Here is a 22,966-nt window from a genome sequence, read left to right as displayed (position 1 = left end):
TGTACCACTCGGAGATCTTGGAACAGCTTTCAGGCCCTGAACCTGTATTTCCAGTCTAGCTCTACCCTATTTCTGCTCCATTCCCCAAATCACTGTGTTACAAGAAAGGATCTGACTGACACTTTCACTAATAACTAAAGTAGCAGCTAATATATTCCCTGTTCCAGAGAGAAACTTATAAAAAGAGACTATTTCAAATGCCAAATATTCTCCTGTACAAATGGGTTTACAGAGCAGCAAAGGTCTTACTGTTTGTAGAGGAGAAAGGAAGACAGAAAAGCAAATATATTTGGGTACAGTCCAGGCCCAGTACCCCCTCCCATTACCTATTCTACCTGATCAAGGCTAAGTGCTCCTGTGGGTGCCTGCCCACTGTCCCCTCTGTCCACACTAATCTGCAAAGCAAAGATGCAAGGAGGGAGGATGAGCCTCAGAACTGACCAAAGAGAACTTCTCAGCCCAGGATTTCAGAAAATGTGAAATTAGATCTTGATCATTGGGAATCTGCCATCATCACGGAGCAGAAAAAAGCAGACATCTGTTCTGTCCAGGAACACAGACAGTATACTAATCACAGGCTACTGCCTGGTACAGAACACTGTGGCCTTGGCTTGGACAGGCTCACGGCCAGGCAGGCAGAGGCTGACCAGGCTGCAGTCTTCCCAGGAGCAATGCAGGCCACCATCGAAGTGTCCAGTGGCTGAAGGCTCTGCCTCTCCTCAGTGAGTAAACAAATTACACGGAGCCCCTTCTCCATCCTCCTCTTAGGGACCCTAAATTCCAGGAACAAATCTGAGAACTGAGCCTGCAAGCTGAATCTTGTGCTTTTTTTCTTTTTTTAACTACCTAAGCCTCTCATAATATTCTCTCCTCTCCTTCTTTTATCCAAATCTTATCCACCTGTCAAGGCTCCGGATCCCATCATCCATTTACTAATTTATTCACTTACCATAATTTTTACAAAGTAATATACTAGTCATTGTGTAGACTATATAGTGAATTGTGGGTAAATCCTTCTTTCATGATATTTACAAGCCTAACAAGGGAGAATAAATAGACATATAAATGATGTCGATACAAGGCAAAAATAAAAGTGGTAGAACAAGACAGGTAAGAATAGATATATTCATATATAGATACATTCATATATTTATATGTTAATATATAAAAAACAATGAATCATTCAAGCATATCAAAGAAGGCTTTATGAGAAAAGATGGCAGTCATGTGAGGACAAAATGGCCAGTACTTGGAGACACAGATTTGGGGGGAAAAGCATAGAGAACCACTGAAGTAAATAAAAGGAAGGAAGGAAGTACAAGTTGTGTTTGAAGAACACTGAATATGTTCAGTGTGATGAGAAATGAACATGAAAGGGGAACCATGAAATACAAGGTCACAAAAGCAGGCTGAAGCCTAATCACAGCACCCTTTCTGGAAAACAACTCAGGAATCTACAACCTCTCCTGACCTCTCTTCTCTGTGACTTTCCAAAGTGCTTCTGTTTGTATCTCACCCTTTGTGCTCTAAATGGCAAACACTCAACAAATGTGCGTTGAATAATGAATTAACAAGACATTCACTGGTAAATGTTTCTGTGTAATATAACCCAGGGAAATTGGGCAGTCCATTCAAAGTGAAAACTTAGTTGCCTCAAAGCGGTCATCTCTGTTCCCTAATGTTTGCAAAACTAATAAATAAAAACTATGGTTCATGAAAGGCAAGAGAATGGCAATAATTCACATTTTCAGGGCATACTGGGATGTAAAATTGATATCTTACTTTATCTCACTAATTCAAGTTACTTCAGATAGAGAGACCAAAGGCAGATGTGCAAGTGGAATTTGGAACACCTGTATTGCCCCCAGGCTCTTGGACAGGCGTGTCCACCTCTGGGTCACCTCACCAGAAAGTTCCACAGAGATGCCAGAGATGGCACAGATTGGAAATATATCTGGGAAAAGAGGAAGCAAATGAAGAGTACCTGAGAAGCAGAAGCCTCGAGGTTCCAAGCTGAAAACATCATAGGCTCTCAAAACATTTAGCTAAATTGTCATTAACATCACAGCTATAGTTTATTAAGTACTTGCTAAGTACCAGGCTTTGTGATAAGTGCTTTACAAATTTAATTTCCTTCAATTCGCATAACTACCATATGAAGTAGATATTACTACAACCATTTCATAGAGGAAAAAAATGGGGTGTTCAGTGGTGAAGCAACCTGACTAGGTTCAAAAGCAGGAGGTTGTGGAGCCAGGATTAAACCCCGGTGGGTTCAATTCCAAGCTCTGTTTAGACTTTATCTCTGAATTAATGGATAATAAATTCTTCATGCGTTGTCAAAAGAGACCATCACACTTAACAGAAACCAACAAGGAAGTCAGCCACACCCTTCCTCTGATAGATGTACAGCTCTGAGCCCCTGGCTTTTTTTTCATGTGTGCAGATTCTTTTGGACTTTCAAGGATGGGACAGCACAGCAGCCATGTCACAATTCAAGAATAAATAAATGTCACCAGATCCACACACCGACTAAGAGAAAAAGCAAGCTAAGAAGCAACACGTCAAAATTACTGGAAGATGCACTTTCACAAAGACTGGGAAGGGAGAAAAGAAATGTGGTGCCTACAGGTTTAAGCGGTGTTGCAACTGGGATAAGAGTTGTGAACCATAGGAACACAGAAGACACAGCCATCCCTTGGTGTTCCTCAAAGCATTTGCCCAACATTTGCCTTGATATATCCACGGTTTAATAAAAATAGAATTATCTTTTACCATTTTTAAGGCAAAATATCACTTATACCCTAAATTCTCTTCAGATCATCTTGTAGATTCCAGTTCCCCTCCCCCACTTAGCAGTTGTGTGACCTGTGATGAGTAATTGTGAGCCCGTGTCACCATGGGGCAAGTCACTTCTCTCTATGCCTCAGCCTCCTCATCTGTGAAACTGGGATAATAAACAATAACCCCCACACAGAGGGCTGATGTGAGGACTGAATGACTTAATATGCATATAGTTAATATATATGAGGTAGATACTTAGAGCAATGCCTGGGACACAGTAAGCACCATGTAAATGCGAGGTGTTACGATGTGTAGAGTGGCTGTGCAAGTATGAACTATTTTATTCATGATTTCCATTCAACGTCACTTACCAGTGGTCTGCAGAAGGTCTCATGGAGCAGGGGTCATTCATTGCGTGCATATGCTAACCTGCCCACAACTACACACATTTTCTGAGGTAAGTTTCTAGTGTTCTTGCCCTCGTGCGTTTGTGTGTTTTTCTTGAGTATCATCATTTAATTCATTTTCTTCATCACTCTTCCATCTCACTCAAGTCTAAATGACCTTGGGGTCAGGCACGAGGGGAGACACTGAGACGGCCCAAGGCTGACAGAAATGGGAAGGTTCTTCGAGGTAAGCAGCGCTCTGCCAGCCAGAGAAGTTCCTCACCTCGGTCGTATGGCACCAAGGACATGAGACATGGTCCGGAGAAGCCTCTACACATGAGGGGGTGGGCGAGGAAACACACCGCAGGCCTACAGGCCTTCTCCATCCATCTGAAAAAATTCGTGTCAGAGGCCGCCATGGCGGAAGTTGGGCTGGGCAGGGGACGAAGCGTGGCCATGGCAGAAGGCGGAGCAGTGCCAGCCCCGTGGAACTTTGCTTAGAGCAGAGTAACCCTCCTTCCAGACGGCGGGTCACCGCCTGAGGGGGCGCCTGTGGCCCCGCGCTGCAGGCCGGAAGCGGGCCGGCCTCTCGAGCCACGCCAGCCGGGCCCCGCCCACTCGTCGCACGTCGGCGCGGCTCCGGCCCCGCCCCCTCGGCGGCAGCGGCGGCGGCAGGCTGCGCGGGCCTCGGCTGCGCGGGCACGCGGGACGCCCAGCTGTCAATCACGCGCAGGCTGAGCTCTGCGAGGCGGGAGCGGCGGCAGCGGCGGCGGCGGCGGCGGAGATGGGACCCCAGCGAGAGATCTGCGGCTAACTGGCTGCATTTGCTCCACGGGTCAGGGGATCGCAGAGGGCAGGTAAAGCCATGCGGAGCCCAGGGATGAGGTTTTCTAAGCTTGACTTGTCTTTCTCGCTCTCCTCCCTTTCTCTTTCCTTCCTCGCTCCTTACGCACAAATATTCATATTCTGTCTCTCTGTCTTTCTCTCTCTCTTTCTCTGTCTACCTGTTTCTCACACACACACACACACACACACACACACACACACACATTACTCATTCACATTTATTATATATACGCAAATCTCTACAAAAGCTATGCATATTAAAATCCATGAACACATACAAATTAGGAGTAGCCAACTCCATGCTTTGGCGGTTTGTGATTTGTGTTATGTAAGAATTTGACAGGTAGACAGGGAAAACTCAGGAGTTTCTCTTCTGTGAGATAGGAAAAGTTGTGTATTAGGTAAGAGTTAAATATATGTATTTGGAGTTTGCAAAGCTGGTTTGATCCATTTTCTATGCTGAATTTAACCCCTCCTTTACCTCCCCAGACTTCTGCCATATCTAAAGATGTTGGAGTGTTTTGATATGATCTCAGCACCTCCTTCTTTGTGTTGTTATAAAGGGGCGTTGGGTGGGGGTCAGACCAAAGCTCATGACCTCAAAGAAAACAGAGCTGGAGTTAAACAGCTGATGTTTACTTAATTGATTCTTGGCTCTGCAACAGAAATGTTTTCAGAACCTTGGAGAGCTTTTTGGGCTCCAGACCAGGCCTGCCTTTGGTGAAGGGCATATGTGGAGTCAGTTCCTTCAAAGAAAATGAGAAAGATGACAGATAAAAGGAAGGGGCATTTAATTGGGAGAGACAGGCACAAATGAGAGACAGACAGACTTGTTTTCTTTTGCTTACCCAGGTCTGGTATCCTAATATAATCTGCTGCTTTTCCCAAATCTGCTCACATACCACCCACAAAATAAAATTTCAGGGCAAATAAATGAATCTTGAAGAAGGTTGTTTTAGCGATGGTTCATACAGACTGAACCTGGAAAATACTGAAAGCAGTTTTTCAGGCCTCAACTAGGCTTACACACCTCAAATCTTTGAGGGTCTCCTGCAAATGGATGGGAAACTGTTCATCAGAAAGAATTCTTAATGGCCTCTTGAAAAATATGGCCCCAATTATTATTTTATTTCACATGACTAAAGTAATGTAGGAAACCAATAGTTGGCAATGGCTTTTTAATTAAATCTTTCATGAGCACCTGCTTTTCTTAGGCAGATGGAAAGTAAAATGATCGTGATAGGAAGAAAATGAATATAGGAGTAAAAATCAGCCTGATGAGTAAATTATCCAAAGAGCCTTAATAAGTCTAAAATGCATGTAAATGGATCAGAAAATACAATGGCTATAAGATTAATTTATAATGGAACAAGCACCAAGGAAATCAAGTCTGGGGTATCTAGAATGCAAGTAATCTTTTAATTCATAATTTGTAAAAATACAAATGTATCAGTCTAGTTGGTGTTATTGACTATATGGAATATAATTATATCAAAGTAAAAATATTTTTGTATAATGTGTTATAGTTTACAAAGTATTTTTCATTTGTTGCCTCATTTACTCTATGAACTCTCATGAGAGCCCATTAAAACATTATAAAATATGTTACACTTTTGTAAAAACAAAAGGCCATCTCTGCTCCTGAATAAGAAATCCTTTGTAAATGTTTTTGTCAATGTTAAATGATTTCTTGTAAGTTATAAGAATGGCTTATGAACTTTGGGCTTTTAGCCAGATCATATTCTACAGAGATTTTTTTCTTAAATAGGTTTGAAGAATGTGCCATTAAAAGGAAAGGTCAAAGAGTAAACAAGAAGAGGAAGAGGAGGACTTCAAAGGTAAGACTCACACCTTGTCACATGTAGATTCATAAGTACGTTGTGGTCCGCACATAGATAAAGAAAAGATTGGAAGAGAATATGGATTCATTTTCTCTTCTCATTTGGGTTTTAGACTTTATAGTACCTTGTTTAAAAATACTTCTTAAAGAAGTAAAGTGGTAAGATAATGGCTTATTATTACCTGCCTTTTAAAAATTATAAAAGTAGTGGCATACCCACTGACTTAGAGGGAACAAAAAAAGTTTACAATAGAGAGCCACAATCTACTGCTGTGCCAGGACAATATAATATCTCGGAGATGGTCCATTGATAGAAACACATTTTCGAGTTTAAGGTCATGCTTGTATAATTCCAAAATGCCTGATTTAAAAGTGAAAAAGCTGTTAGCCAGCTTTCATGCCTTCCTGCAGCCACTCTGAGTCTAACTGATTCTTTTAAGTGAATTGACCTTTTGGTGTGGTGTTGGATAAATGGTCTAAATCAGCTATGTGCCTGGATTTTGCAGCACTGGCCCTGTGGAAAAGTGGCTCTAATGGGAACTTCACTCTCATTATCTCAGAATGATTTTATGGGAGAGAAAAGCAATATGAAAAAATTGAATAATCTTTGAAAGAGAATGAATAGAACAGGGCCTGTGCCTGGCCTCACCACTGACTCACACGTAGAGCCATGGGAAAACACTCATCCTTTCTGTGCCTCAATTTTCTGCCTCTCTTCTTTCAAGGAGACCATGAAGACACATAATATAAAATCTGTGCTGTTCTTAGAGTTTCATGAGGCATTAAGCCTTATTTCTGTTTTCCTGGCTATGAACATTTTTCAGAGAAAATATAAAAATGCTTCTATTAGGCTGAAATTCAAATTCCCAACAAATTGATACTCTAGTGTAATGGGACACATAGAGATGATGGTCACACATGCATGGCTTTCTTTGCTGAACAAAGTAATTGTTCAAGGGATTCTCAGCATTTGTACTTCTTCCTGCTGCAAATACATCATTTTGGTGCCCATTTTCTTGCACTTTCTGCTTCAGAAGTGTTTCTTCTTCTAACCCAAGAGTCAACTGAGAGCAAAAGGTGTGCCCCACTCATCTTTGTAACCATCATCTTCACATAATCTGGCTCATAACTTAGGCTTTGAAAGCACTGAAGGAAGGGAGGAATGAAAGTCAAGGACCACTCAGGCCACCTCCCCACCGACTTCTAGAACTCTGTGCTAAGAAATGTCAAAATGCTTGAGATTAAAGTGGTAAACAGGACAGAAAATGTCCCTACCCTCATGAAGTTTACAGTTTATCATGTACCCAGTCTATAGGACCATCAATAAACCATGTAACAAAGGATCAGGTAGTAACAAGTGCTAGGAAGAGAAACAAATCTGGACAAGGGCTGGTAGAGAGTGAAAAGGGGCTGATATTTCATATACTCACTGTAGAAAGCCTCTCAGAAGTTTGTGAGGGGAGTTAAGGGATGATTTTCTCTCTCTCTGAGTCTCTGGTATGCAGTAGATATGCAGTGTTGCTAAGAATTGAGTATCTATTTAATGTATAGCTGCGTGTGCAGCTGAGACAGATACCATAGACAAATAATAAATAGAGGAAAACCACAGATAGATCTTCACTTATCGGCACCTAGAACGTTCCTCAGTAAGAAGAAAAACAATTCCCCCTTTGTAGATGACCAAGTAACCAGACACTAGTGTTGTTTGTGCTCCACGGCGGCCATGCTGGCGGTGAGGACGCAACAGGCTCCACTAGAGTATTCATAAAATGAATACTCAACTCATTTAAAAACAGTCCTGGAAAGTATTTTCACTCACCTCCCCTCATGCATGCACTTCCTAGGATGTTAAGGCTTTTCTCAAGAAAAGAGCTCCCCTTCAGGATCCATCACTGAACAACAGTCATCGATGTAACCTTACTGTTTTTGAAATGCAAACACCGGAATTCTTACAAAACCTTATTCATTCAATAAATGCTGAGGCAAGCTAAAAAGCCTTTCCAGGTACCTTCCCTTTCTTCTCAGCCCAAGTTTGTTGTATGATCATTGCCCAGCTTTTAAAGTGACCTTATCAAATGACGTTTTGTATCCTTTTTATGATACTGGAGGTGTCAGTCAACCAAGTAATTCCAAATAACTGTAACATTTTCTATATTGAAACCAAAAGTTACCAGCTTTCCTATAAGGAGTGTAACTCTCTGTTGAGATTTTGTAGGTGCAAAATTTCTACTCTAACATGTTATAGTTTAAAATTCAATAAACAACAAAGTCCTACTGTATAGCACAGGGAACTATATTCAGTATCTTGTAATAACCTATATTGAAAAAATATAAAAAGGAATTATATATGTACAATTGAATCACTTTGCTGTACATCAGAAACTAACACAATATTGTAAACCGACTATACGTCAATTAAAAAATAAATAAAATAATTATTTTTTCTCCAAAAAATGAAAATAAAACTCATGTTCTACCAAGTGATCATTCTCCTCTAAAAGTGAATCCCAGCAAATTGTATATTTGGCCAGATGTATGAAACCTCTAAGACATGCAGGGACCACTATTTTAGGCAACATACACTATGCTGAAGTAATTTATTAAACAAATAAACAATACATATTCAGTCTACTTAATATGAAGTAACTAACCTAACTATTAGCTTATATGCTCTTTTCAACTGATGCTTCATACATACTATAATAAACCAATCTAACAATCATTGAGAGTCTGAGAGGAGGCAGGAAATCACTAAACCCAGTTGTTTATCCACCAAAAATAATCGACTCTGTAAATTCATGGCCTAAGACTCCTAAAAAACTATTTCTGAAAGGAATGAGAGGTTATCTGGTCCACTACCTTATTTTAAGGACAGTGAAACCATAGCCCAGAGAGGTTACTGAGCTTGCCTGAGATGTCAAAACCACTAAGTTGCAGATCAAGAACTAGCATTAGAGCCCATTTTCTGTTCTGTGTGGTTATCACAGCACAGGCCATGTTCTTGTACTTTGTGTGCCTAGAGGAAAGAATAAGACATATTTGGATTTCTTTTCTGGAATGTACCTAACTTCACTAAAAATCCGTTCTGACTTAGAGTAGAGCCTTCTATCATTTAGACTTAAAAATATTTGTTTTGTAATGTTTTCTATCTCTTTTATGGTTTTACCCATATCATGTTTAACCGAATTGGACTACTGAGTCTCATCCTATAAAGCAGAAACATTTGACCTAGTGTTCTGGAAACACACTGTGCAGGGAATGACTACAGAATGTCACGTGGTTCTGCTCTGCATCAGAGCTAAATCTTGAGAAAGAACGACTTCAGCAACTAAGGAAGACAACTACTGTTGCTATGAGGGATTTTTTTTTACTCCTATCATATCTATTTTTGTCTTTTTTTCATGTTAAAGTCTCTGATTTTCTATAAAGTCGCTTTATAGAAAAGCTGAAAATATATATTTGTATGAGTAGGTTCCAATTATGCAAATATGATTCAATCCATACTCCTGTTAACTATATTGTCATCTTTCATCTGCTCCCTGACTCATGATATAACCTTTAGCAGATAGTTTTCCTATGTCTCAGTTTCGTCAATGACAAAGCAGAATTAGTAATACTAATCCCATCTCCCCTTGATTGCAACTTTATTGGAAAGTGCCTTTAGAATTATTCTACTTACGTATCACTAGTAATAGGCCCCTGTTAATCATTTTCATTCTGTAAGTATTAAAAGGTACTGACAAGATCACTGAAAATATGAAAAAAATTTAGTCCATCAGCCTTTTCTGCTCTAATCAGGCAAAGTACATTCTGAAATCTTGATATTTTTATGAATAATATCCTTCTGAAGTGTTAGAAAGCAAAAACACAGAAAAATTCCTTCCCTGCTTTCTCCTCCTGGGTGATATCTTTAGATGGTAGCTGGACCCAAAACAGGAAGGCGGCACTGGGATGTAGGCACTAAATGTAATACTGAGCGACACTTGAAAAGTATTGGTCACTGTCAGTAACACCCATTTGCATCATTTTTCTAAGATCAGGTCTGTATTTTCCTGAATTTGACTACATTTTCTCATTCTTTCTTCCTTCCTTCCTGTTTTTTGTTTGTTTGTTTGTTTGTTTGTTTGTTTGTTTTAAGAAATGCATCTTGGGGGGGGATGTAATTAGGTTTGGGTTGTTTTTTTTTTAATGGAGGTACTAGGGATTGAACCCAGGACCTCATGCATGCTAAGCATGCACTCTGCCACTAATCTATACCCTCCCCAACCCCCCAAGTACATTTTCTAACCAAAACCCACCTGAAGCTAAGGGCACACATTTACAAGATATTCTTAAGTGTTCATTTGGTGGCCATGGGACAGTGAATCTCTGGTTTCAGCTTTGATTTCAGCCCCATGATTCTATCCAACCAAACTAAGTGGCCATACAGGAACACTTGCCAGAATTTTAGATTATTTTTTCCTTGTAGATAAGCATTACTACTTGATTTCTTGATAAGTTACTGGAAAGCACAGGCCCTGAGACAACCTGGTTCAATGGGAAAATACCCTTCTATATTGTCCCTTGCTTTGTCACATAGACAAAGAGAACTCTAGAGTTTAAAGCTATGTCCACACAGGGAAAACCACCTTGAGGATAACTGAAAAATCTAAAAAAGTATTTTATATCTCCAGCTACCTATTTATCTGCTTACATGGAGATAGAAAACCAAACAGAGAATAACTGAGAATTCTCTTACTCACCAAAATTTCTGTCCCTCAGTAATTCCTTTTTTTTTTTTCACCATGATTTAATAACCAGATTCCTCTCTCTCAGGTCAAATTAGGTCAAATCAAGTTGAAATTTCCATCTTAAAAAGGCAGAGTCCCAAACAGCCCACCCAGAGCCTAGTTTCATTAAACAATTCTCTAAATTCTTGCTTATAGTAGACACTTAATTGAAAATAATAAAAGGCTAGGTCTGCCTTCTACCTTATGCTCTGACATCCCACATGGACAGATGTATCCTCAAAGAATGCCTGAAATACCTGGAGTGAGAGTCAGTGAGTTATTGACCAAGCCATTTGTGATTAATAAAGCATGAAATGTAAGTTTTTCTGCAGCTTTTTAATAAAGTTTCTGTACAACTTGACCACTATTAGAGCAAGATACATGAGATCCGAAGGCAAAATTTCAAACTGCTAAGTAACACCGTGTAGTTTCCACAAGGGAACATGGTTAAGCATCAGAGAGGACAGTCCAAGACAAATTCCATCTGTAGCAAGTGAGAGTGCCTGCCTAATTCTTTAACATGGAAGTGTAAAGACTACTGGGTTCTAAGAGATTGAAGATTTCTTGTCAAGACACTGAAAAGCTCAGCTTCTTTGTTACCATTTCTCATGTGCTTTCTGCTTAAATTGCATCATTTAAGAGAGCTGTGCTGTTATGTCTCATTTCATTGACTGAGCACCTGTTCTAGTCATTGAGTGTTTGGGGTAACTTTGCATTAAGTAGAGAAGAGCAACTTTTAAGAAAAGCAGGTCTTTAAAAGTGTCTCTTCTCAAGATAAGAGCATTGTTCAAATAGGCTGAGATTATTCAGTCTGGTTCTCACCCTTAACGTGCCTTTTGTTCCTGAGGCCAGATCTCTTTGGGCTGATGCCTGTGGGTGTTGTCATTCCAGCTAGGAAGGATGAGTTCTTGCAGCAAAGACTGTGGGTCCAAGCAGGCACAGGCTGCTACCGAGGGTGGGTACCAGCGCTACGGAGTCCGGTCCTACCTGCACCAGTTTTATGAGGACTGTACCACCTCGATCTGGGAGTATGAGGATGATTTCCAGATCCAGAGATCACCGAACAGGTGGAGCTCAGTATTCTGGAAGGTAAGCAAAGAGTAAGTAAAGAGCATGTGTTTCACTCGGGAAATGGAGAGGTCATTGGATATGGTATTTAAGTGTAGAGAACTCAGGACTCTGCGTGTGCATCACTCTTAGTTTTAAACTTTAAACTTAGAAGTTTTCTTCTCCTAAGAAAGGAGACTATAAACCTTGGGCTGAAGGAAACCTCTAAACACAGCACAATTGTTGATTTGCAGATTAAACATAAATAGGTATACTTTCATCATTTATATGATGGCATATATATCATCAATTATTATTTTTGCTGCTGTTACTCATGTGCCACTAAGTTTACCAACAATGAAGCCATTTGAAGGCAAAACATGCTTTCAACCTCCCTTACAGGTTTGGTAAGAATCACTTGACCAATTACAATAATTAATAAAAGAAATAGTTGGGTATCTAGAGAGAGTTAATGCTGAGACAGTATAGTGGTCAGCCTACCAGCTCTGCCTCTGCCGGATATGTGGTCATGAGGCTCTCTGAGCTTCAACTTCCTCAAATGAGGGAGCATCACTGGACAATGTGTTCAGTGATTCAGTATATAATTAGTGAGCAGCTATTCTGTGCCAAGAAGTTGCAAAGTGCTGGAGGTTAAAGTAGGAAACAAGAGAAGACAAAGTCCTTGCCCTCACGGAACTTACAGTCCATCATGTGAAACTGACTGTACACAAAGAAACCACACAATAGGATAGTAATGACAAGTGCTGTGAAGAGAAGCAAATCAGAGTAAGAGTAGAGGGAGGGATGGAAAACTCGTATTTAGATATGCTGCTCGTAGAAAGCCTTTCAGAGGAGATGACCTTTGAGCAAATACCAGGATAGCTGAGGGAGGAGACCATAAAATTATCTGGCTGGAGGCCATTCTAGGCTGGGAAAACAGCAAGTCCAAAAGCTCTGCAGTGGGAACTAGTTTGGTGTGTTTGCAGAATAGCAAGCAGTCCAGTCTGGTTGGAGTGGAATGGGAGGAGGGAAAAGAACAGGTGATGGATTCACAAAAGTAACAGGAACAGATGATTTGTGTGGAGCCTCGGAGATAATAGTGAGAGCTTGGGTTTTTACCCTGAGAGACGTGGGAAGCCACCTGAATGTTTTAAACAGGAGTGACGTGATCCGACTAATATTTTAACCAGATCATTCTAGAAAGACAAGGGTACAAGCGGCTAGATTATTTACGAGGCCGTTAAAGTGCCCAGACAAGAGATGACTTAGATTAGGGTAGTATTAATGGAGATGGTGAGAAGCAGTCAGGTTTAGCATCAAGGTTGAAGGCCAAGCTCTCAGGGCATGCTAGTGAATTCGATAGGGCAGAAATAGGAGTCAAGCACAATGACTCCAGGACTGGAAGCCTGAGCTATTTAGTGGATGATGTTATAATTTACCGGGATGGAGAACATCAGGAGAGCAGTAGGAAGGGTAGGGACTGAAGCGTTTGAGATTGGAGATGTCTATGAAACATGCAAGTGGTGATCTCTTGGAGCAATTTAAATATACCAATATTGAGCTCATGAACTGGGAGTCATTTACGTATAGAGTATATATAAGGGACCAGACTAGATAAGGTCACCTAGGAAGAGAGTATAGACATAAAAGAGAAGAGGACATTGGGATATTCCAGCGTTTAAAAGTCAAGGAAAGGGCAAGAATGCAGATAAGGACACTGAGAAGATACAGCTCCAGATGATGCCTCTGGTTCCCTCCAGGTCTAATACTCTGTTTTGGAGGTTTCCAATCATTGCCAACTTTCTCCCAAAAGATTCCAGAAACTTTGACGTTGATATTGATGTAAACTTTTGCAATTTATTGCCAAAAGAGTTTAACAAGAGGCAATGTAGCATAATGAGTATGAGCACAAACTCTTTCCTCAGATTACATGGGTTCAAATCTCAGCTCTTCCATTTAATAGCTCTGTAACTTTGGAGAATTTAATGGGCCCCTCGAGTGATACTTACAGTACCTACCACATAAAGTTGTGAGGATTAAATAAGATGATATTTACAAAGAATTTAGAACAATGTCTGGTAGGCACTCAATAAGCATAAAATGTATTAGAGATTACCAGATGTCATATGGAACACTGAGTTCTGAAACAGAAATAAAACTGGAAATGTAAATAATAAATAAAATATTGGATAATATAGTTGTTACCATGGACTACCCAAGACCTGTGTTGATTCAGAATCTTACTAGTGTCAGGTACTCTGTATGAGAATTGGTCAAGCCAGCATTCTTACTCTGTACAAGTGTCCCTTCTGATGAATCCGTACTGGCCTGGACCAATGAAATGCGTAGCCAAGCTTGGCACATCTTGTATTTACCCAGATAAGTGGGTGGTTGCTTCTCTATGTGTCAAAAAAACAAATATTTGCCTGACAGATCTGTTGAGCCAAGAACCTAAAATGCCGCTGACATACAGAATATTGTAAATGCTCATGTTGTTCCAAAGCACTAGTGGTTACATGATTTGTGAGCTGTAAATCCATCAAATAACATACGGGTATGGATTTAAAATAAAGAATTCTCAGTAAATTACCAACCCCAGAATTCAAACTTCACTATTTCCTCCTTTCTTTTTTACACAAACCAGATCCAAAAGTATTTGTTCCCCGATATGCTGGACCTACTTTAGAGAATAAAAACAAGCAAAAGTCCATGGCCTCCTAGAGATTATATTCCAGCAAGATCCAAATCCTAGACTCATAGCCTAGTCATAAAACACTTGACTGGGCATTCAGAAGCCTACCGTCAACCTGAAAAACCTGAGAATTCACTGTCTCAGAGACCTCACCTCTACCAAGGGAATAAGTCAGCCACTCTTGGGTTTCCTTCTAGGGAATGCAGGTGAATTCATGCCAATGAGTGTATGAAGTGCTTTGTAGCAATACAGAGAGAGTCACTGATTATGCACCTTTCTGTTATGATTCTTTTTGTTGTTGTTTGTGTTTTTCCTTCATTTCAAATGGCATCTTGTAAGTAGTTCAAGATGTGCGCTCCCCCTTTCCCGCCATCCTGTTGCCAAGGTCACATGGGTCTCTTACTGGGGGCTACGCCCAGAGCCTCAGCAGGACTCTGCTGTTAAGCCTGCTCTGTGGCAGTGGGCAGCATGGAGGGGCTTAATGAGAACAGAGATTGGAATCCAGTGGGCCTGAGTTAGAATCTTTGCTCCAGCACATGGATCCACAGAGCATCAGTCACACAATGCAGTTCTTTCCGTCTACAGATGTTTTTGTATGTCTACTGTGCCCAAGGTTCTGTGATGCGCTCTGGGATTCAGTTGTGAATACGATACTGTGCTTCATCTGTGCATAAGACAGAGCCTTGACCTGAAGGAGTTCACAGTCAAACAGGGAAGGTAGATGTGTACATGGATTATTACAATACAATGTGATAAACACTCCTCTGAGAGTCGTCACAGGACTTACTGGGAGCACGGGGTTTGGGGGCAGGGAGGACCTGATTAGCCTGGAGAGGAAGTGACTCCACAGAAGAGCTCGCCTGTGAACAAGCAGGAACAGGGCATCCCAACAGAAAGAACAGCATCGCGAAAGCTGAGTCGTGAGAGAAGATGGCAGGCTCAGGAGACTGCAAGCAGTTTAGAGCTGGAGGAGAGAGGTCAAGAGGTGAACTTGGAAATGTATACACGAGCCGGCTCTCAGAAGACTTTGAAAGGCTATGGAATAGAAATTTCTTCAGACCCTTCCAGCTTGATTGAGTACAGCAAGAGGGCAAAATATTAATAAATCTAGGCTTTCTTGGGAAGGTCGTCTCAGAGTCAGGAGTAAACAACCCTCCCCCCACCAGCACGCACACGCTATTATACACATTCTCTAGGCTTCACAGGTTCTCGAGTAGTACACGGTTGCTTCTGCCACTGCTCATTTACCCAGTGCCTGCAGCTGCCACCATCTGCAGAAATCCATACGACGTGGTTTTACCTACCCTCTGCCACCCACTCACTGCCTCTGCCCAAGAATCCAACAGGCGGCAGTGGAATTTTTCTCTCTTGTCCTTGCACTTGACCTTGACTAAGATTGTTGCCACTTGATGGTGCAGCAAACAGCCGAAATATGGCAGAAATGAACCAATGGGAGCAGTCTTCTGACCCCAGCCATTCTTTCCTCACCCCAGGGTTAACCTCCTTTTACCTTGTCCTCAGCCCAGTTTAGAAATCTCCCAAAGGGTGTTCAGCAGCGATGTGCTGGTACAGGGCAAAACTGCTCCCTCCACAGCCTTACTAAAGGCAAAAGTGACTCTGGTCCCCTTCTTTTCTCTCAAGACCCTCCTCCTATCTGTCCCAATCTGTCCAGTTTCCCCCTAAGCTAAACGTACATCTTGGGTTTCTCTTCAGTTTTGTTAGATATTAAGGGGTTGGTTTTATTCTAGAAGTGAGAGGAGCTAAGGACACCCCTTAAGAAACCATAGGATGTTACTATTTTTAAAAAATATTTTCTCAGATGGCACTTGAAGGACGGACAGAGAAGGATGAGATTAGCCATGGAGACCATCAGAATACTATGGCAGTGCTCTGGGCAAGATTTAATAATGCTCTGGACCATTAGAGGAGCTGTGATGAGGGAGAGGAAAGACAAGATTTGAGAGAATTTTGTGAGGTAGAATCAATAAGATTTAATTATCCATCAACTATGAAAGTGAGGAAGGACTCCGAGAGTGAGTGGATGGCAGGAACACAGAGAAATTGGGAAGGGAGGAAGGAATGCTATTTTGAATATTTGGGGTTTGAGGATCCTTTGGGATATTTTTTGTGTCGATCCTCCCATTGGCTGTCAGAAATAGGGAACAAGAGCCCAGGAGAGAAGTCTAGGCTGCAGCTGGATATTTGGGAGTCATTGGATAGGTGGGAGTTGAAACTGTGACCACACATTGAACCCTACAAAGAGCATACTGAGCAAGAGATGTGAGTCAAGGCTGGAACCCTGGGGAACTCCAATCGCTTAAGAGTGTCTGGCAAAGCAGGTTAAGAGTTGAGTTGTTAATGACATAGACGTGGATGTAGATGCAGGAAAGAGTTGCGTCAGGGATAACAGTAAGTGAGGGCTGAAGAAAGCATAAGTGCTTAAAATCAGTGACTGCAGAATCTTCAAATGAGGTAGGAAAAGAAAAATTGGATTTGACACATAGGAGGTCATCACTGACCTCAGAAAAAAGAGTTTCAGGAGGACTACACTTGGCTACTAAGGGTGGAGATGAGTGTAAGCAGTAGCTAGAGAGGGTCAGAGGGCTCTCGGATAGCTTTTGAAGACGAGAGCGTTGGAGTGCACTCACAGGCTGGAGGGACAGAGTCTCTGTAGGCAGAGGAGCTTGTGCGGGACCCCGCTACCCAGGTGAAGGGGTGCTGTGTAGACTGTACAAGGTGAGGCATGTGGGAGGACCCAGATCCCAGCCCAGTATCAGCCATGGCTGTGTAAAGCTCAGTGTCCCCACAAGCAGGTCGGGCAAGAGGGTCAGGACAGACGAGTTTGAATCTGTCATCACCCCAGCATGTGACACCACTAAGAGCTCAGGTCCTGCTAAGGAGAGGTCAGCAGCAGCCCTCAAGGCTGATGAAGAAGAAAAGCCAGTTTTCACTCTTGCTGCACTTCTTCTGAATTTCACGTGTAGCCCAGACAGCTTCTTTCACAGTTGGTTCCATCCAGCACCTTCCTCCCACACGCTGTTCTTCCCTGCCATGCTTGTTCTTGCTTCCAGCAGTCATTACTGCCTCCTCCCTGCCAGAGCAGCTGTGTTGCAGCTGCTGCCAGCTCTGCTTATTGGAGGAAGCTGCGTTTTCAGATCGATCTCATCAGCTCACAGAGATGCAACAAAGGGGATGTTGGTCAAAATAACAGCAGCTTCTGGCTTATAGCCCCTGGCAGCAGAACTTCTGGAATCCAGTTTCTCCTCCATGTCCAATCCTCCTTTCCAACAGCAGGGACTGGGTTTCTACCAGTCCTCCCCATAGTCAAGAGAGTCATCAGATGTCACAGCTCAAAAACTGCTATTGCTGCTGCCTTTCAGGTTTGTTTGTCATAACCTGGAGAGGTCCTTCTCTCTCACTGTTGGTGTTGACCCAACCATCCCATGGCACCAGGCTGCTCTGGTATGCCTGGGGGAGGCCCCTGGTGCCCCAGCATCACAACTGTTTTGCATGGCCCCAGCAGAGCTGGTTTGCTCCCTTAGACTCTTAAAAACCTCGGGGTTGCATTTCTTAAACTCTCTCTATTTAAGAGACCCCTTTTCTCTTAGACCTAGGACCACTTCAACTTGGAGCTGTGTCCAGAGACAATTTTTATGATACCATATGGCATCACTCCCAAAATTGTTATTCCAGTCAGTTCTCCAAGATGGTACCAGGATTAAGCTGATGTATCCCAACATCCCTCCTCACCACTATTACACTCTCAGGGAAGTATTCCCAGCATTGCTTCCTCATGCCTACCATCCCAAGCTCTCCCTGACATGTTTGAACAGGGTTAGAGCCCCTCTCTGGGCACCCCTCTTGGAGATCCTCATTCAGCTTGGATTGATGGCACCTTCAGAGTCCTGGGAAGTAGCTCTTCCTTATATCATGCTCCCCCCAACGGATGGCAGGCCTCCCTCTCTGATACTCTGATATAACAAGGATAAGGGAGAAGGCTCAGGGAGGCCAGCCACTCTCCAGTTCTTGAAATGAACAGGAGTTCTGCCATTTACAAGGCATGGTTTGCCTTCTAGCTTCTGAGTGATATTCCAAGAGTGGATTGTAATCTATAAAGCACTGCTTTGTGGAGGAGCAGACTGCTCTGAGAATCAATCACCTGGCTCCATATTCAGCAGTCTGGTGGTTTAAGTTAGTCAGTCTGGGGTATTTATTGGGTGCAAGGCTAGACTGAGAGCTGTGGAGAGACAAGACAGAAATAGAAGATGGAGCGCCCTGGCCCCCGTTGCTCTTAAGAAACCTTAGAAAACTAAGATGGATATATTTTTGCTGCCCTCGGTTTTTGAGAATTAGTGCCAGTTCTTGAGGAGAGAGGTAATTTAGTGACATATGAAGCATGTCACCATGGATATTTAAGTTAATTTAGCTTGTACATTCAGAATTTTCCAACATGAGTCATTTTTTAAACATTATAAATAATGGTTAGTCTTTGATGGTGAATTTATTTGCCACCATTCTTAGAAAAATGTAGAAAGTGTGATATTTCACAACCCAATTTTTTCTGCAGTACTTTTTTTTTCAGAAGATGTTATATTGATTCTTTTGTTTGTTTTTCAGTTTCTTTACAATATCACATAATGGAAATTTGTTCATACATGGTGACTAAAACTATTGGAATTTTTAAAAAATAATGGAAGGGGCTTCTATCTGTACATTTAGTATTTACAAAATAGTAATTGGTGAAGTATCGAGGGAGAATAAAAGTAGGGGGTGGGGCTTAGCAGTCATGCAGTCCTGAGTCAGAGCCCAGTCACACCGCCTTCTTAACTAGGGGACCTTGAACTGTGCTTCTTCAGCCCTATAAACCTCAGTTTCTTATAGGTGAAATGGGGTAAAAATATCTACCTCCCATAAGATGCTGGTGAGGATTTAGCATTTGCCTCAGTCATAAAAGATCCTCAGTAACACTAGCTCACTTTCTCCCCTTTGATTGAGTGATGGATTTGCAAATATTTTCCTTCTATTATCCAAACCTCCTAATAAAGAAGTATCTAATAAAGTGTATTACCCTGAAATGTAATAAGTAAATAAGTTAGATAAATATACTTTAGGTGTTCAAGATTAAATGGTGTTACGCGTTTGATTATTTTGCTGACCTTGTTACTCTAACTGAAAGCAATTAGGAACAGGAGGAAATGAAAAATGTGTTTAAAAAATAAGCCACATTAGCTGTTCTTTATTCCAAGAGCTGAGTGATTATTGCAGTGCTCTTGCCAGAGTAGCATAATTCTACAAGAGGCGCATTTCCAAATAATAATAATAATAACAACAACAACAACTACTACTACTTATTATACTGTATTACTTAGCCAGGCACAGGGCTGAGTGCTTTCATGCATGGTTTCATTTAGTCCCACCCCCACAACTTTATGAGGTGGGTACTCTTGCCATTTATCATTTTATAGATGGAGAAATTAATAGAATGCTTAGGTAACTTTCCTTCTATGAGTCAAGTTCTAGTTGGCAGTGCTGGAATCCAAGCCTGAGTCTGTTCATTCCAAACCTCTGAGTTTAAACCACCAAATGGTATATGACTTTCCATCTTCAGTGTGTTACGTTTTATGAGAACTTGAGCTAATGCAGTTTCATCTCCTGCTGCTGCTCTTAACATTTCTCAACATCTGCACAAGTAAAGCCCAAATAGCTAAATGTTGTTAGAGAAGAAAAAACACTGGCCTTGGGATTAGATCTGTGGCTTCTAGCCCATCCTCTGCTCCTTGCTAGCTGTCCGTCCTTGGGCCGGTGATCTTCCCTCCACAAAGCTACATTCTTCGCCTATAAACTGGTAATTATGTTTCCTTCTCCACTTACTTGGGGAAGGGATGAGTAGTTACACAGACTGTCGATGTCCTCCAGCCAGAATCATCAGGAACCTACGTCTGTGTTGAACAAGTTGAGTGTATTATTCATCACGGTAAGAGAATGACTCCATAGGGGCTCCTGGGCATTTCGATAAGAGAGTGTGAGAAAGGATGTATTATTACAAGACATGGGCTTTGGTTGGGTGATGTGTGGTGGCAGTAGGGAGGAGGGGGCCTACAGGAGCCAGAGTTGACTCTGGATGATCAGGGACAATTCTGTGACTGGAGATCTCAATGAATCTTATATGATACGGAGGGCAAGCTGGAGTGAGACTGAAGCTGCAAGCAGTAAAGAAGTCATTTCTATTGGGCAGGGGAGGTGCTTGGTATTTTGTGGCTTGCACAATGACCTTGTTTTGTCTGCACTTAGACAAAGTTATAAAGTGGTCTTGTATTATCTCACTTCATCACGGGCATTAGACAAACAGAAAACTCAAAGGAAAAGTCAAAGCAAGTGCTACAGTTCCTGGTTGACACTAAAATCAGGAAGGTCCTCTTTTCAACTTCTTTTGTAACTAGAAAATTATGTCGGCTTCTCATACAAATCAGAGGTGACTGGGAAGAGTCTCTTCTCTCAAAAAATGAGACCTTTCCTGCCCTGGAGGCGTGGAGCAGCAGGCTTACCCTGTCTTGTTTCATTGTGTCTTTCTCTAGGTCGGACTCATCTCCGGCACAGTCTTCGTGGTTCTCGGATTGGCTGTTCTGGCCGTGGGCTTTCTGGTGCCCCCCAAAATCGAAGCCTTTGGTGAAGCCAATTTCGTGGTGGTCGACACGCATGCTGTCCAATTTAACGGCGCCCTTGACATGTGCAAGCTAGCGGGAGCTGTCCTCTTCTGCATTGGGGGCACATCCATGGCAGGGTGCCTACTGATGTCAGTGTTTGCCAAGAGCTACTCCAAAGAAGAGAAATTCCTTCAGCAGAAGTTTAAAGAGCGAATTGCAGACCTCAAGGTCCACCCCCAGCCCATCACAAGAGTTCCGGGCCCAGGGGAAACCAAGATCCCAGTCACTTTGTCCCACGTTCAAAACATCCAGCCTGTATCGGCAACCTGAAATGTTTTCCACCCCAATCCTCCCCATCTCTCATGTACTCCCAATAATATTACAAGGGAGCAGGCCAGTTTTGGAGATGACAAGGATTTGGCATGGACGTGCCCCAGGGTTGTGCTGGGCTGTGGGCAGCAGTATGTGAGTTCATACTCATTTCCTTCAGTGGCCCCGGGGACTATGGATGCCACATGTCAGCCTGTGCACATGCACCCACCTGCTTAAAGGGGTGCTTCTTTGTGCACACCAGGAGCTCTCTGGAACTCCCCTCCCATCTGTTGTGACTTTGTATCATTTTTCCGTGTTCTTAGAAAGCACCAAACAGTTTAGACCAGCCGACCACCGGCTAACGTGGTCCATTTTACTTTCTAATATTGGTTTTTCTAATCTTTCCTGTGTGGTGCTGCCTTCGAGTCCTTATCTCATTCACTACATGTAAGATAGTGTCATGTGTGTTCACAGCAAAATCAAGTTCTCTAATTTTGACCCAGGCGTTGGTCTTTTAACTATGACTTGAGGTTCTTGAGATCAGACACAAATGTATCAAGAGTTCTCCACAAATCTTTTTTGGTTTTATTTTCTCCAGTTTTTCTTTTTTTTTTTTCACTTAAAAAGTGAAAATTGCCAACTTTAGAGTCTTGGGAAAGAAATCAATATTAGGAGAATCTATTTATGCAGTGTCCAAAAGCCCTGGATGAGAAGTCAAGAAATTTGAGTTTCTGCTACTAACTAGCTGTGTGACCTTGGGGAAAGCACTTCACCTCTCAGGCCTCAGTTCCGCCATCTGTAGAACGGGGTCCTGGTCTGTGATTCTGAGATTCTTTTTTTGCCGAGTGTCACCATGTCTCCACAGCCAAGGGCATGTACAGTGTTCCTGTGGCTCTCATCACGGTGGGAATCTTCCAGACCTGGGTCCCGGCATGTCACCAAGTCAGCAGCCTCCGTGCCACCTACTTCTCAGTATCCAACCCCAGCAGTTTAGACAAGCTGTCATATTTTTATAAAGACAAAAGTAAGCCATCCTCAAATAAGAAACCCCAGGGTAGATATTAACCTTAAAAAGGGTTTCTCTCTCAAAGAAGACATATTATTCTCCAGTAAAATGTTCATCTCATCCCTTGGCACTTTTATGTAATCTGTGGATTTGAAGCAGACTGAGGAAAATGGTACACGTGACCTTGGTATCCTCTCAAAATTTGTGCCACCTTCAAGTCCTATCTTTTTTTCCCCCTTCCTTCACTGGATAAATAAAATATGTGAACGAGCAGGACCTGAATTGCACTGTCATCCTTTCAGTGCGGCTGTTTCCTCTCAGACATGTAATTCTCCATGCTGAGCCTGAGCGAGCTCTGCTGGTCCCCTGGTGAAAAACGGAAGTGTAAATGAAGCAGTTAGTGCTGTCTGCACACCGGGTTTGTTTTGCACCGTCCAGCATAAAACGCGGGGCAAGTCGGCATCCTTAACAAGGATCGTTGGCCAGGTTTGGAAGAGATTGTTCTAGCTTCCTCAAGTTCTTGCCTTCCAGTGGAAATGCTGTTTTCCTTTGTCCTTTGAAGCCTTATTCAAGCCCCCAAGCACCTGTTCATGGCGACATCATGAGGCTTTCCATGTTGGCGTCTGTGTTGTGTAGCAGG

At 42.2% G+C, this 22,966-nt stretch overlaps 1 protein-coding gene across 1 annotated transcript; it reads left to right on the top strand.

Moving 5' to 3' along the window:
- Positions 1–3,832: 3,832 nt before the first annotated feature.
- Positions 3,833–22,608, top strand: NRSN1 (neurensin 1). Its single transcript, XM_015234627.3, has 4 exons — positions 3,833–4,027; positions 5,785–5,854; positions 11,517–11,714; positions 20,940–22,608. The coding sequence occupies exons 3-4, from the start codon at positions 11,526–11,528 to the stop codon at positions 21,336–21,338; spliced, it is 588 nt and encodes a 195-aa protein (XP_015090113.1). The 5' UTR covers positions 3,833–4,027; positions 5,785–5,854; positions 11,517–11,525; the 3' UTR covers positions 21,339–22,608.
- The last annotated feature ends 358 nt before the right edge of the window (positions 22,609–22,966 follow it).

This window comes from Vicugna pacos, chromosome 20 (genome assembly GCF_048564905.1).
Source record: "Vicugna pacos chromosome 20, VicPac4, whole genome shotgun sequence".
NCBI classification, from domain to species: Eukaryota; Metazoa; Chordata; class Mammalia; order Artiodactyla; family Camelidae; genus Vicugna; species Vicugna pacos.
This window is presented reverse-complemented; position numbering and strand designations above follow the sequence as displayed.